Here is a 16,585-nt window from a genome sequence, read left to right as displayed (position 1 = left end):
CTTCAGCCTGGAATGTAAAAAATAATTTTTATTTTTAAATTTATGATAATAAACATTAAAAATAAATTATACTCTTTTTAGAGAGTTAAAGACATAAAAGACAAGCACTTAGGTATATTTAAATAGATCTTTTTTTTTTTTTTTTTTTTCAGAGGTTTGACAGAGGGAACTGTAACTGCTATGGTCTTATCATCCCGAAAAGGGAAAGCCAGCCGTTCTGAGAACAAACATTATCCCATCAGGATAAAATCCACCCTGGGCAGGAATCAAACCTGCAGCCTAGCACTTACAAGGCAGACACACTACCAACTAAGCTAACTAGGCTGGCAAAATATATCTTTTCATTATTTTGTTGTTTCCTTACTTAAAAATATTGAGTTTTTAAGGAGCATGGTAGCACTGCCTCACTAAATCAAAACAGTTTGACCAAATATTTTTTCTTAGTTAACTTGAATTTTGTAGCAATAGAACAACAAAATACAGTAATTATGCAGAAGACACGTCTGTGGAAAAGAAAAGCTCCTTTTTGTATTTAACCTAACCCTATAATAACACTAATCACTGCTCTAGTTGTGAAAACTCCTTCTTGCGTTTAACCTAACCCTATAATAACCAGGGTCACTGCTTGTTTGTGCCAGTTCCTTTGGTAGCAATATTCTACAGACATGTCTTCTGCACAAGTACCCAAAACACAGATTTAAATAAATTTCATACCTCACACAGGGTTTGCAGTTGGACTGCATAGCTGGCAGCTTTCCTCAGACGAGAGACCAGATGAAACTTCTTCCTCGGCTCTGTGTTGGCTTCTTGCCTCAGCTGCATGGCATACCCCCAGGCTCTCTCAGCCAGCATTAGAGGAATGTAGATGAATCTGAAAACAAAATCATATTGTATGGTTGGACTATTAGAAGTTTGACTTGAGAGCTGACATTATTTTGACTTTGAAATATTTGCAAAATGTTAAGTACAAAACTGTAGGTAACTCAGGAACAGACTTCTAGGCCTACAGCCTAATGTTAACTATTTTTGACATTTTTCATACTTCTCACATCAAGATAAGTTTTTCGGTATAGTTTTTTAAACCTGTTTGTAGGTGAAGACGTTAGGTGCGACAAAGTTAGTGAGAAGCTGTAACTTGTCTGCAGCCGTCGCGTCCTTCATATGAGACAGGAAATTTTCGAAAGTCTTCTTCCAGTGCAACCATTCCTTGTCGGCAGATGCAGATGTGGGCTCCACATCAAAGCGTTCAGGACGTAGGTATTTCTCCATAATATTCTTTGTCAATTAAATTGAAATGAAAACACAAGAGATTTTAGACCTCGAATTAAAGGTTTTAATTGACAAGAATTTGCCATGGTCGGTTGAACAGTTTAGTAAGACTGAAATCAAAGTGAAATATTGGGACTGGCTCTGATTAGAAATCAGGACCAGGCTACTGGCTCTTTCAAGCCGATGGTACACGACTCGAAGATTACCACAGTTATCACACGGATCTAGGTCACCCTAGTGCCAGACATGCAAGATACCTTTCCCTCGGTGAACATTCACCAAACAAGTTGATATGAATAAAGGATACTTTCTATCGTGTACACGACTTTGGGCTTGGCAGCTGGAGTTTCTTTAGGCTGTACTTTGACCGCATTGTCTTCATTTTCCGCTATATTACCTTCTGTGACCATTATTTCGGCAACTTTTCCAGATTTTCACTATCCTTCCCTTCTCGAGTTGACTGATCACTACTGTTGAGAAGCTAGCAAAAAACCACGATCGCCATGTGTTTTGTTTACATTTTTTATCAACGTAGGGAAGCTAGCCATCTACCTGGATTTCTCTTTCTAATCAGTGGCGGACCTTACTTGAAAAATCCATGAAATTTTCAAATAAAAGAGTTAAGGGACAATTTAAAGCCTTTATTATAAGTTAAATTCCAGTTTCTTTGGATAAAAAATAACCTTTCTCTATTTTATTTTACTTTTTATTCAGAAAAATGATCACTTTGGAATTTGTTGATCGTGTAAATGGTCCCTTGATAATTAGACCCCTTTATCACTCTGGCCTGTGATTGGTCGATCCCAAAATGGTCCACGAAAACATAAACAAACGTCATCTGTTTCTGAGCTGTCCAAATTTTTGAAAAAATTCGGAAAATTCAGATTATTTGTCGGAAAATCGGTCAATACAGTCCAACGATAAAAGGGTGTTCTGATCGTGTAAATGGTCCCTTGATAATTAGACCCCTTTATCACTCTGGCCTGTGATTGGTCGATCCCAAAATGGTCCACGAAAACATAAACAAACGTCATCTGTTTCTGAGCTGTCCAAATTTTTGAAAAAATTCGGAAAATTCAGATTATTTGTCGGAAAATCGGTCAATACAGTCCAGTGATAAAAGGGTGATCCCTTCTTTATTTTTACTTCAGAAGCTCTAGTTTCTGACCACAATGACAGAAATATTCAACAATGCGATAGTCAACGGAGAAGATCCAGCTAAAGTTGTAGAGGTAAGGAAAAATTGGCCCACTTGGGAGACAGTAGATATTTGACGGTAAATTGAGATCTCTTGTGCTCCTCAAGGGATTCTGACCAAAAGTACAATGCTACCCTTGTTCAGATGGCAAACTCGGACCCAGTTTCAGTCACCTATTGACTCTCTTGTTCATAGATAGCCCAAGGAAAAATTGGCCCACTTGGGAGACAGTAGATATTTGACGGTAAATTGAGATCTCTTGTGATCCTCAAGGGATTCTGACCAAAAGTGACCAAAAGTACAATGCTACCCTTGTTCAGATGGCAAACTCGGACCCAGTTTCAGTCACCTATTGACTTTCCTGTTCATAGATAGTCCAGTTTCCAGTCACAGAAAGGAAAAATTGGCCCACTTGGGAGACAGTAGATATTTGACGGTAAATTGAGATCTCTTGTGATCCTCAAGGGATTCTGACCAAAAGTACAATGCTACCCTTGTTCAGATGGCAAACTCGGACCCAGTTTTAGTCACCTATTGACTTTCTTGTTCATAGATAGTCTAGTTTCCAGCCACAGGATATGATGTCTTGTTGCAAAACTTCTGATTACGTGCCCTGTTTTGAAGATCCCATTTCCCTTCAAAAATGAATGGTTAAACACTCTTGAGATTGTAAAGAAACAGTAATGTAGATAATTATTTGGTAGTCAGAGTTCTGATGGATTAGCAAAGTTCTAGGAAATGATATACCTACCTACTTATTTATTTATATGTATTTGGAGATGAAGATAATATGATATCTAGGTCATATTCTTCACCTTATAATCAAGAATCACTATGGGGAAATCATCCAGGTAATTTTAATCAATGGGCTTGGCAGCTGGAGTTTCTTTAGGCTGTACTTTGACCGCATTGTCTTCATTTTCCGCTATATTACCTTCTGTGACCATTATTTCGGCAACTTTTCCAGATTTTCACTATCCTTCCCTTCTCGAGTTGACTGATCACTACTGTTGAGAAGCTAGCAAAAAACCACGATCGCCATGTGTTTTGTTTACATTTTTTATCAACGTAGGGAAGCTAGCCATCTACCTGGATTTCTCTTTCTAATCAGTGGCGGACCTTACGTATTTGAGAGACAGTCGCCATGTGTTTTGTTTACATTTTTTATCAACGTAGGGAAGCTAGCCATCTACCTGGATTTCTCTTTCTAATCAGTGGCGGACCTTACTTGAAAAATCCATGAAATTTTCAAATAAAAGAGTTAAGGGACAATTTAAAGCCTTTATTATAAGTTAAATTCCAGTTTCTTTGGATAAAAAATAACCTTTCTCTATTTTATTTTACTTTTTATTCAGAAAAATGATCACTTTGGAATTTGTTGATCGTGTATGACTTGGACTCGAACCACCAAATTTTATGATATGACTTGGACTCGAACCACCAAATTTTATGATATGACTTGGACTCGAACCACCAACCTCCAAATTCAAAGTCCACCGTGCTAACCACTGCACCACTGAGGTTGGTTTGAATCATCAGACTCTGTAGGGAATAGGAAAGGAGCTCATAATGAATGAACCAGTTAGCTGTTTCGCTTACTTAGGTGAGCTTTCAAAGTCAAGGAGCAGAAAAAATGAGGAACATGGGAATTTTTCTTTTTCTTCTACGACTTCTAGATCCCGAGATAAAGCGATTTAGAATATACCGGTAAATCTCCCGTAAGACGCGATGACGTCACATCAACTGTCCCGAGTAAAGCTCCCTTGCAGGCAACTCTAGTGTAATGTGTTTTGTGTTTCTGCGCATTTCTTATTTACTTACTGACGTCACAACTCTTTGAACTTTTTCATAAAAACAGCAAAAAATGTAATTTTCGACCTTTTACAGTTACTTTACTTACTGACGTCACAACTCTTTGAACTTTTTCATTAAAACAGCAAATAAAAATGTAATTTTCGACCTTTTACAGTTACTTTTTTCGGAGTTTTGACCTCGAATTTGGATTTTTCACAACTTTTTACGTAGATTCGTAGAAGCCTCAGACTGGGCTTTTTTTGTCATGACTTTATACGTAAGAAACGACCTTTTATTCACAATGTTTACCCAAACGCAACAGTTCTATAAATGAACATAAAAAGTAAAGAGTAGGGATTTTTCACAACTTTTTACGTAGATTCGTAGAAGCCTCAGATTGGGCTTTTTTTGTCATGACTTTATACGTAAGAAACGACCTTTTGTTCACAATGTTTACCCAAACGCAACAGTTCTATAAATGAACATAAAAAGTAAAGAGTAGTATGACTTTATACGTAAGAAACGACCTTTTATTCACAATGTTTACCCAAACGCAACAGTTCTATAAATGAACATAAAAAGTAAAGAGTACTTACGTCCAAAGAATGCAACAGGTCCCCATGTGTCTGAGATCTGAGTTGCATCAAATCTTCAATGCCCGCCTGATCTCCAATGTTATACGCACAGTAGCGTAGACTTGGCGTTAGCTCCTCTACTTTCTGCTTGTACAGGAGAGCATCTTCTTCGTTCAGAGCTGACATTAGCTTCTCGTAGACCACCCTGAAAAAACAAGAGGGTAACAGGTTCGATCCTCGATTTTTTTTTTTTTTTAGCAAAGTTTTATGCCGACCCTATTTAAATAGGAAAAGGCTAGGAAGAAGAAGAAGCAAAGTTAGGGGACACTAGAACTAGTATTTATAGTACCTATGGAGCTATAGAAAGCCCAATGGGACCTGATAAATTCTCCACATATTTAAGTAACTTGAGTAGAACATGATTAACAAAAAATAGTGAGTTGCATAAAATATTTCCTCGAACTTGGAGAAAACGGGCAATCAGAGGTACCCCACAGTATTGCAAGCATTTCAATAAGAATTGTTGAAGAATCCTCTGATGAGGAAGAACCAGGAGTTATTACAGTGTTGCCAAAGTTAAATGATGTTGCCAAGCTGACTCTGACATCACACAGTCTGGTTGCCTATTGTAAATTGTTGAACAATGATCATGCGGTGAAAATCTCAAACAAAATCCATGTGGACACTTGTAATCTACTGAACACACTGTTTAGGTGAGAGATGAGAAAATATTGTAACAGCTGTTTTGAATTTTTACTGCCACTGGAAGAGAGAGAGAGATAGATGCTTATTTCTGTAGGTACCTAGGTACTTATTTATACTAATATTCTGGAAGCCAACAATGACATTGTAGGTAAATATTGTGAAGCCAGAGAGAGGTAGACCTAGTAGTCAAATAACCTGACAATTGCAAAAAAAAAAAAAAAAAAAAAAAAAAAAAAAAAAAAAAAAAAAAAAAAAACCCAAAAAATACAAAAAAAAAAAAAAAAAAAAAAAAAAAAAAACACCAACAACAACACCACCACCACCACCATTAACAACAACAACTACATATTAATATTTTCCTTAAAAACGTAATCTACCTATTTTTCAATCCAATTTTTCCCCGTTCACCAGGACAAACTACCCGGGTGCATTCTTCAGTCAAAACACTCTGGAGGGTATTGTGAAAATCTTCCGCCTACTCCTTGTCACCAAATACCCGCACTATAATGAAGAAGGATTCGAGGCCATCCGAAACAAATACCCTGTGATCTATGTGAGCCATGATGCAGCCATGTTGGTGGCTCAGTATATTTGTAAACAGGTGAGTGCTGTCCATTTCTCAAATTAAAAAATCTGTAATGGTTTAAGAGGAAAAATATTTCTAACCAGGCACAGTAGCTCAGTAGTAGACAAATTAATAGGTACCCTACCCTTTAAAAAAATGCTTAGGTGCCTTTGTTTGTACTTGCTTTTTATAAAAATAAGGAAAGTGAAGAGTTGTTTTATTTGTATTATGTAACCTAACTAAATACAGAGGCCTGACATAACAGACATAATAAATTACATTATTTCCTAACTATGCTGATTGTGACATGCTTTGGCAACAATACACATCCTGTGTTTTTTGGAATGGAGCAGTTGCAAATGGGTAAAAATTATTAATAAATGGTCGATTCTTATGTAAAAAGTTGTGAAAAATTCAAAACTGAGGTCAAAACTCCGAAAAAATAACTGTAAAAGGTCGAAAATTCAATTTTCATTTTCCATTCTAATGAAAGAATTTAAAGATGTGTGACGTCAGACTTCAGGCAGTTGCCTCGCTAGATAGCGCCAGTATGGACGGGTCAACCACTAGTAGTATGTATGGAGCTATAGAAAGCCCAATGGGAACCTGATATATTTTCTCCACATATTTAAGCAACTGGAGTAGAACATGATAAAAAAAAAAAATTGTGAGTTGCATAAATTATTTCTTCCAACTTGGAGAATACGGGCAATGTGTCTTTGCCCCCTGCAGAGCTACCCCACAGTATTGCAAGCATTTCAATAAGAATAAGTAATTAAGTAGTGCTTTATTTAGATTTTAGACTGTCAGCGTAGAACAAGAAGTCCCTTTATACAGTTTCATTCATGTGTCCTTTCAATATTAACTTGTGGTAATTACTTACTGGGCCTCTTTTAACTTGTGGTAAAGGTCGAAAATTCAATTTTCATTTTCCATTCTAATGAAAGAGTTCAAAGATGTGTGACGTCAGACTTCAGGCAGTTGCCTCGCTAGATAGCGCCAGTATGAAAGCACGCCTGCGGAGGGGCAGAAAGAAATGCGCAGAAACGTATGCGCACAAACTCATTAATGTGCTGCCTGCGATGGAGCTTTACTCGGAACATTTGACGTGACGTCATCGTGTACGCGAGCGTATGCCGTGACGTGAGAGTTCGAGATTTACTTACCGGTATTTTTATAATCGATTTATCTCAAGATCAAGAAGTCGTAGAAGAAAAAGAAAAATTCCGTTGTTCCCTATTTTTCCTGCAATAAGAATAAGTAGTGCTTTATTTAGATTTTAGACTGTCAGCGTAGAACAAGAAGTCCCTTTATACAGTTTCATTCATGTGTCCTTTTGATATTAACTTGTGGCAATTACTTACTGGGCCTCTTTTAAATTCTTCATGGCAGATTTCCACAGTTTGAGTTCGAAATGGAGAACACCCACAATCCAAGACACGTAGGCCTGAGCTTCAAGCTTGGTCCGGGCATCACACACTTCAGCCTGGAATGTATAAAATGATTTTTATTTTTAAATTTATGATAAACAAATTATACTCTACTACAAATTATAAAAATAAATTATACTCTTTTTAAAGAGTTAAAGACATAAAAGATAAGTACTTAGGTATATTTAAATATACCTTTTCATTATTTTGTTGTTTCCTTACTTAAAAATATTAAGTTTAGCTTCAAGCTTGGTCCGGGCATCACACACTTCAGCCTGGAATGTATAAAATGATTTTTATTTTTAAATTTATGATAATAAACTTTAAAAATAAATTATACTCTTTTTAAAGAGTTAAAGACATAAAAGACAAGTACTTAGGTATATTTGAATATACCTTTTCATTATTTTGTTGTTTCCTTACTTAAAAATATTGAGTTTTTAAGGAGCATGGTAGCACTGCCTCACTAAGTCAAAACAGTTTGACCAAATATTTTTTCTTAGTTAACTTGAATTTTGTAGCAATAGAACACCAAAACACAGATTTAAATGAATTTCATACCTCACACAGGGTTTGCAGTTGGACTGCATAGCTAGCAGCTTTCCTCAGACGAGAGACCAGGTGAAACTTTTTTCTTGGCTCTGTGTTGGCTTCTTGCCTCAGCTGCATGGCATACCCCCAGGCTCTCTCGGCCAGCATTAGAGGAATGTAGATGAATCTGAAAACAAAATCATATTGTATGGTTGGGCTATTGTATGGTTGAGAGCTGACATTATTTTCACTTTGAAATATTTGCAAAATGTTGAGTGCAAAATTGTAGGTAACTCAGGAACAGGCTTCTAGGCCTATAGTCTAATGTTAACTATTTTTGAAATTTTTCATACTTCTCACATCAAGATAAGTTTTTCGGTATAGTTTTTTTAAACCTGTTTAAAAAAAAAAAAAAAAAAAAAAAAAAAAAAAAAAAAAAAAAAATGAAAATAAATTGAAATTTATTTTCATAAAATCTAGTCTGAAGTCTTGAAAGTGTTTTCCTTTCTTTTAAAAAATCATGAAAGTTTTTTCATTATTTTTAAAAAATAATAAAAGTTTTTCCATTCTTTTTAAAAAATAATGAAAGTGTTTCCTTTCTTTTAAAAAATAATAAAACTAATGCATAATATCCCCTTAACTTGTTTAAACTATACCTATGAAATATATAACACCTTGTTTAGACTGCGGGAGTAAAGGGACTTTTCAGTCTCATTCTGGCAGGATAAACAAGGTATATTCTATTCTATTCTTACCTGTCCCTCTTCTCATTAACAGTTGAGTCTGCCCATGTACTGTATAAGACGAGTACCCACTGACCCATCTACACCTAGTGTGCAGAAAATAGACCCGGGGGAACTAGAGACCAATGTTAAGGAAGACGCAGCCGCCGGCAAGCTGCCCTTCTTTGTTCTCGCAGAAGTTGGTGAGTAAGCGTCAAATTTTTAAACCGGATTACCTTTTAGGGGCAGTTAGGCTTAGAGTGTTCGGAGAGGTTTTAAGAATTTTTTTTTAAACTACTTTCAGTTCCTGTCTTAGTCAAACTAATTGTCCAACATTACTTTCCCACATAGAATAGCTCTCCTAGAAGCTAATCCTGACCAGGATTAAATGATAATCCGAGTTTAAAATTCGGCCCTAAGATTGCATATTCCGTTTTTTTTTTTTCGTCCTGGAAAGGAGGACAGGTTAATTTTAAAGCCAGTTGTTCGGCTAGGAATTGATCCCGTGTAAACTGTTTGAACTACTACGCTAGACTCGCATGGTCTGTGTCGGAGATAAGAGAGACAATACTTCCCATTTAGGTGCTGGGTCAACAGGTCAACAGAGTCGACAATTATTTGTCGACTCTGGGAATCGAACCCAGGACTTTACAAGCTACAGTGGCTCACAAGGCCTCTTTCATCTCCCTAGTGGAAGCCTCACCTAAGCTTACCTTAGTGGACATGCCAGGCTGGGCAGGGCTAGGCGGTGTCCGCTACGTACCGCCAGCCTGGGGAGCTACGGATACGGACCAGGCTAAGGCTGAGCTGAATAGGCTTAACATTCAGGTCGTGAGGACATTGAGGACCTCGGATGCTGCGTTCTCATTGGGCGAAGGTAAGGTTGCTGATATGTTAGTGTTTTAAGCTTTTAAGTTAGGGGCCGATTGTATAAACGGGTAGCCCCTGAAAATAAAATTAAATCATTCTAAGCAGCTCTCGAGCTGCATTAAAAATCAATCCCAAAAACTCAAGTTTTGTAGTAGATGGGTTTCTTTTCCAGAAAAGAAAAAGACCTAAAGTTTAATGAAACGAACATCTTCAGTTAAATTCCCATTGGGAATTTTTTACTCAAGTTTTGTAGTAGATGGGTTTCTTTTCCAGAAAAGAAAAAGACCTAAAGTTTAATGAAACGAACATCTTCAGTTAAATTCCCAATGGGAATTTTTTACTCAAGTTTTGTAGTAGATGGGTTTCTTTTCCAGAAAGGAAGCCCGTGAAAAGACCTAAAGTTTAATGGGGAAAATTCTTTTAACATTGTTGTGCTAACTAAATACCAAATAATATCACTTACTTTTCATCTTTCAAGTGTTGCTCAGTAACTTCTCTCTTTTTGAAGTGTCTCTTATCTCCCTGAGGCAGATGAAGAGTTTTACGCAGCCTCCGGATCCTCCTCGTACAATATCCCCGATACCTCTGATAATCTCCGTGTCTGAGACCATGCTGCTGCTGAGCATCCTTGATAATCTTCAGAACTGAAATGCTAGTGTTAAGGAAAACTCACTGTTGAGAAATTGAATCGTGTGAATAGGGCCTTTAGTACACAGCCATTGGAGTGAGTCGACTCGCGGCAAGATGCGGGAATTTTTGAATTTGGTTTCAGGAGAAGTTAAAATGTGCTATACGAAACTTAGTAGAATAAGAATTAAAAGTTGTAAAAGTTTGCTGAAATGATTAAATAAAGACATTCTCGTCCAGTTTCTATGTTGTAAAAGTAACTCAAGTGTTTTCCATATTCCCTCTTGAAGATCCTGAAGACTTGAGCATTTTAATTGTTAATTGTGGGCAGAAATTCCCACATTCACACCATAGTATGATCAGGTTCAAAACATATTATACAGTAGTTGAAAAAAAAAAAAAAACACACACACACACACTAACACACTCATAGACCTGAACAGTCTATGGGTGTTATCTCTGAATCAGGATCTAAAGGGATATTGTACCTACAACAAACTTTTGGGTGTTGTTCCCTCTAATTTTTAAATGTCTTAACTAGGTATCAAGTTGATTTTTTCAGCCACAGGATATGATGTCTTGTTGCAAAACTTCTGATTACGTGCCCTGTTTTGAAGATCCCATTTCCCTTCAAAAATGTATGGTTAAACACTCTTGAGATTGTAAAGAAACAGTAATGTAGATAATTATTTGGTAGTTAGAGTTCTGATGGATTAGCAAAGTTCTAGGAAATGAAATACCTACCTACTTATTTATTTATATGTATTTGGAGATGAAGATATGATATCCAGGTCAGTTTTGTTATCACACGGATCTAGGTCACCCTAGTGCCAGACATGCAAGATACCTTTCCCTCGGTGAACATTCACCAAACAAGTTGATAAAGGATACTTTCTATCGTGTACACGACTTTGGGCTTGGCAGCTGGAGTTTCTTTAGGCTGTACTTTGACCGCATTGTCTTCATTTTCCGCTATATTACCTTCTGTGACCATTATTTCAGCAACTTTTCCAGATTTTCACTATCCTCGCCCTTCTCGAGTTGACTATAGGTAAGAATACATGATATACATACTCCCTCCCAACTGTTACCCTCTTCACCAATATAGGTAAGAATACATGATATACATACTCCTTCCCAACTGTTACCCTATTCACAGTGGCGTAGCGTGGTCTAAATTCAAGTGTAAGGCACAAAATTGTTATGTTTCGGCCAAAAACCAATTTTCGGCCGTATTCTGGCGGTTTTTCGGGCAACAAAAGTTCTCCCCTGGGATTTCGAGGCCGAAAATTCGGTTCCACACTCGCTTTAGTATGCCTGATAATCTTGGCTAGGGAAATTGTTCGTTTAACTTAAAAAAGAAAAAAAATCTGAATCTGAAAAAAAAATCAGTTTGCTGTAAGTACATTGATTATATAAAGTCAATATTTAAGGGTATTTGAGTGAAATTTGGAGTGTATGGCCGCCCTACATGGACGCTACGCCACTGCCTATTGTCTATTCACCAATATAGGTAAGAAAACGTATTTATGTCCCGATAACTCTCAGGTTGGCGTTAAAGACTTTGTGAATCCGGAACAGTTCGTTAGTTCGATTTTTACGAAAATGGTTTCTTCATTCGATCTCTCGTCAAAAAATACATGAAACTTTTGCTTTTTCTGTATATAACTTTCTGCAACCAAATGGAAAGTATTGTATCTCTTCTCGCCCATCTGATGAGATACTACGGGATGGGCATGCTACGACACAGATCATAAGAGACCAATGTAGCAATTGTTTCATTGCTACGAAATAAAAACGGCCACAGAACAGACTATTCTACAACAGGCACTCATCTTGGGGAGGGGGGATCCTTTGAGTGAGGAAGGAAGCGGCCGTTCTGTCTCCCTGGGCATTCCATGTGCCATAATACATTTCCATATTACAGGGGACGACCTGTCCACACCGCTCTCGATGCAGACCAACGAGAAGGCCATCGCTCTGCCAGTCTGGACGACACTCAAGTCCATGGGTCAGACCGGCATACAGGACATCCTGACGTTCAACTTCAGTCTGGTAGAATCCGTTCGCCAGAAGTTGAGCGAGTACCCGTGTCTCCGAATTCTGTCCCATGGTCCCGTGTCTGGGATGGGACTGAAGGAGGTCACCTCTCAGTACCTACCTGTACAGACGATTCTGGAGAGTGTGCAGAGTTGTGTCGTGTTTCAGTTCGTCCCCAAGGATGCAGGTTGGTACACATTCTATACTTTTATATCTTCTTTGCTTTGTTCCGATGCAGGTTGGTACACAACTACACATTCAATATATCTCCCTTGCTTTATTCCTACGTCAGTGAGATCCAATCTTAGGGTCACACAAAACACATTCGAGTGGGTTACATTACTTTAGCTGTGTGGACAGCTTTACAAAGGTGTCCACACACAGTCGGACTATGTGTGGACACCATTGTAACAATTATTTGTTTGATTTCTACTTTATTTTTTATCATTTTTATTTAAGAGGTTTTGATAGAGGGAACTACAATGGCTAAGCTTTTATTGTCTGGAAATAAAACAAGGCCACAAGCGTCTAATGTAGCAGTTGTTCCATTGCTACGATGCCTTTTATGGTCTAGGTGTGCAATAAGAAAGGTCGCTAAAATTTCCATAAGAAATACACAGAGTGCAGAGACTGCGGGAGAGAAATGTTCCGCTCTCGACCAACATTTTGAGTTTCGTTTATGTTTTTAGTTTGATAACTATGCAGCTAATAGGGAGCGCGCAGCGCGACCGTATTTTTTATTATTTTCTACAAGTTCGGCCATGCCTTTTCTACAAGTTTGGCCATGCCTCGGGATGAACTAGCGGGATTCCGGAGCGAAGCGAAGCGACGGAATTCAGCTAGTTTTAAATATAAAAGTTTGTCCAAACATAGTCGTCCGGCTGTCGATCGACGAAATAAATCTATGTTATCGAGACAGTGTGGACGGTTCAGTCGACGTCGACGGATGGCCGGTCGACTATGTGTGGACACACCGTATCAATTCATTCTATTCTCTGCAGGTTGGGGTCCCGTGCCCGCGTACTATGATAAGCTCAACTCCTGGCTAGGGTTCACCAATATAGGTAAGAATACATGATATACATACTCCCTCCCAACTGTTACCCTATTCACCAATATAGGTAAGAATACATGATATATATACTCCCTCCCAACTGTTACCCTATTCACCAATATAGGTAAGAATACATGATATACATACTCCCTCCCAACTGTTACCCTATTCACCAATATAGGTAAGAAAACGTATTTATGTCCCGATAACTCTCAGGTTGGCGTGAAAGACTTTGTGAATCCGGAACTGTTCGTTAGTTCGATTTTTACGAAAATGGTTTCATTCGATCTCTCGTCAAAAAATACATGAAACTTTTGCTTTTTCTGCAACCAAATGGAAAGTATTGTATCTCTTCTCGCCCATCTGACGACATACTACGGGATGGGCATGCTACGACACAGATCATAAGAGACTAATGCTACGAAATAAAAACGGCCACAGAACAGACTATTCTACAACAGGCACTCATCTTTTTTTTTTAATATCAAATGTAATACCTATATGTAAATTGTATGTAATGAGTTATATCAATACAATAAATATTAATTGAATTGAATTGAATTGTTAAATGTAGCAATTGTTTCATTGCTACGAAATAAAAACGGCCACAGAACAGACTATTCTACAACAGGCACTCATCTTGGGGGGGGGGGATCCTTTGAGTGAGGAAGGAAGCGGCCGTTCTGTCTCCCTGGGCATTCCATGTGCCATAATACATTTCCATATTACAGGGGATGACCTGTCCACACCGCTCTCGATGCAGACCAACGAGAAGGCCATCGCTCTGCCAGTCTGGACGACACTCAAGTCCATGGGTCAGACCGGCATACAGGACATCCTGACGTTCAACTTCAGTCTGGTAGAATCAATTCGTCAGAAGTTGAGCGAGTACCCGTGTCTCCGAATTCTGTCCCATGGTCCCGTGTCTGGGTTGGGACTGAAGGAGGTCACCTCGCAGTACCTCCCCGTGCAGACGATTCTGGAGAGTGTACAGAGTTGTGTCGTGTTTCAGTTCGTCCCCAAGGATGCAGGTTGGTACACATTCAATACTTTTATATCAACTTTGCTTTGTTCCGATGCAGGTTGGTACACAACTACACATTCAATATATCTCCCTTGCTTTATTCCTACGTCAGTGACGTCAGAGTTCAAGATTTACCGGTATTTTTAAAATCGATTTATCTCGGGATCTAAAAGTCGTAGAAGAAAAAGAAAAATTCCGTTGGTCCTCATTTTTCCTGCTCTATGACTTTGAAACATGACCCAAGTAAGCGCAACTGATCTATTCATTCTATTCTCTGCAGGTTGGGGTCCCGTGCCCGCGTACTATGATAAGCTCAACTCCTGGCTAGGACAGATTCTACAGCGTGACGTACCCAGTGTTAGCCTCAACTTAACCGAGACAGCTGCGTTCGGGACGGTACTGAGGATTTGCCCGTTTGAGTGTTCGAGTGGCGGCGACTATGAGAGTTTCCTTGTGTGTTTGGATGCACAGGTCTACAGTGGCTCACAAGGCCTCTTTCATCTCCCTAGTGGAAGCCTCACCTAAGCTTACCTTAGTGGACATGCCAGGCTGGGCTGGGCTGGGCTAGGCTAGAGAAGCGACAAGGGAGAACGGGCTCTAGTCTTGATTTTAAATCATTACATGAAAGTAAAATCGAAAAATCAGATCAAGAATATAAATAAACTGAATATATTAAGCAATTTAGGTAGGTACATAGGTACTGATTTTCTTTAATCACGATCGAATAAACTATAGGCTAAAAAATTCCCGGAGGGACGGACCCAGCTTGTTGTGTCTAAACAAGGCCGGCCTGGAAGATATTGACAAGAAACTCCGAGCCTATTGAAAACAGGCTCATTTAGGACTTTATGTGTCTAAACAGTTTGTTCGATTTTCAATTCAATTCAATTGTTTTTATTCTTCAAATACATAAATTTTAATTGTGTTAAGCATAAATGCTTGTCGCAAATGACGTTCACCGAAACAGGCTCATTTAGGACTTTATGTGTCTAAACAGTTTGTTCGATTTTCAATTCAATTCAATTGTTTTTATTCTTCAAATACATAAAAGAAATTTTAATTGTGTTAAGCTTATATGCTTGTCACAAATGACGTTCACCGCTTACTTAACATACTACGCTGAATTTTGTGACTTGACTTGGACTCGAACCACCAAACTCCAGATCCGAAGTCTACCGCGCTAACCACTACACCACCGAGGTTGGTTAAATAGCGTTCCTTTGCTGGATTGCCATGGACAAATTTAATCTCTGGACAAGGAACATTCTAGCCCTAGGTTCACCCGATGATTAAATACCTTCGCCTCTACTAATTTTGCTGAATTGCCATGGACAAATTTAATCTCTGGACAAGGAACATTCTAGCCCTAGGTTCACCCGATGATTAAATACCTTCGCCTCTACTGAATCAGTCATCCAGTAAACAAACACACAACAGGTAAAAAAGAAGGAGGCGATGGTGGAGGAACAGAGGAGAAGACGAAGGTGAATGATGAGAGAGTGGAGAAGAAACCTAAGGCGCTGGAGAAGGAAGAAAGGGAGGTGAAAATGGAAGGGAAGGAGATGAAAGAGGAAGAGGAGGACAAGGATGTGGTGGAGAAGAAGAGGAAGAGGTATCTCAGAGTGTCCGGTGGAAAAGATAAAGATTCAAGATGTCAAGTGAGGTAAGGAGGTGAAGGTAAAAGTTTGTACCGATATCAGCAAAGTCAGGCGACGAACTAAGGAGTCCTTATTTACAAACTTATAAGGAGTCACATCACGTCAGTAGAAGTCATGGGGAGTCGAAAAGATGTAGTTCAAAGTTTTCCCACATAATATTGTAGGTAATCTCGTTCATGATTCACGTGACGTGAAAGTAGTGTGACTGTCCTGAACGAAATTGGTGATTCTCATGATTTTTTTTTATTATCTCAGAAAAAACTATGAAAATTAAAAAAAATATTGAGACTATAACGAAGAAAATGCGTTCACTAGATCGTGAGATACAGCTCTCGGAACATGAGAGTCTCAAGCCCGCCGATATCATACCTAGCGACAACACTGTACTCCTGTGATGACGTCATCTACCAATATCGTACGACGCGCTGTGGGCTTATTACCATAGGGATTTGGGTTAGGGGCTCAAATAGATCGAATAGGTACCTATCTACGCATTTTGTTATCACTATTTTTCAATATCAGC

The 16,585-nt window shown here is 38.5% G+C and overlaps 1 protein-coding gene and 1 pseudogene across 1 annotated transcript in view; one reads left to right on the top strand and one right to left on the bottom strand.

Annotated features, from left to right (window-relative positions):
- The window catches only part of LOC103508514 (signal recognition particle subunit SRP68), a 19,935-nt gene extending 8,598 nt beyond the window's left edge, over positions 1-11,337 (bottom strand). Inside the window, exons 1-5 of the mRNA XM_017443788.2 lie at positions 11,178-11,337; positions 10,123-10,303; positions 8,098-8,254; positions 7,471-7,592; positions 4,858-5,041 (exon numbers count right to left, since the gene is read on the bottom strand). Of these exons, the coding sequence (XP_017299277.1) occupies positions 4,858-5,041; positions 7,471-7,592; positions 8,098-8,254; positions 10,123-10,303; positions 11,178-11,280 (747 nt within the window). The 5' untranslated portion in view covers positions 11,281-11,337. The remainder of the gene's footprint in view (positions 1-4,857; positions 5,042-7,470; positions 7,593-8,097; positions 8,255-10,122; positions 10,304-11,177) is intronic.
- A 452-nt stretch (positions 11,338-11,789) lies between these two features.
- LOC103508513 lies at positions 11,790-14,972 on the top strand (annotated as a pseudogene).
- Positions 14,973-16,585: the final 1,613 nt, after the last annotated feature.

The sequence above is a fragment of the Diaphorina citri genome, unplaced genomic scaffold (assembly GCF_000475195.1).
Source record: "Diaphorina citri unplaced genomic scaffold, Diaci psyllid genome assembly version 1.1 scaffold405, whole genome shotgun sequence".
Taxonomy (NCBI): Eukaryota; Metazoa; Arthropoda; class Insecta; order Hemiptera; family Psyllidae; genus Diaphorina; species Diaphorina citri.
This window is presented reverse-complemented; position numbering and strand designations above follow the sequence as displayed.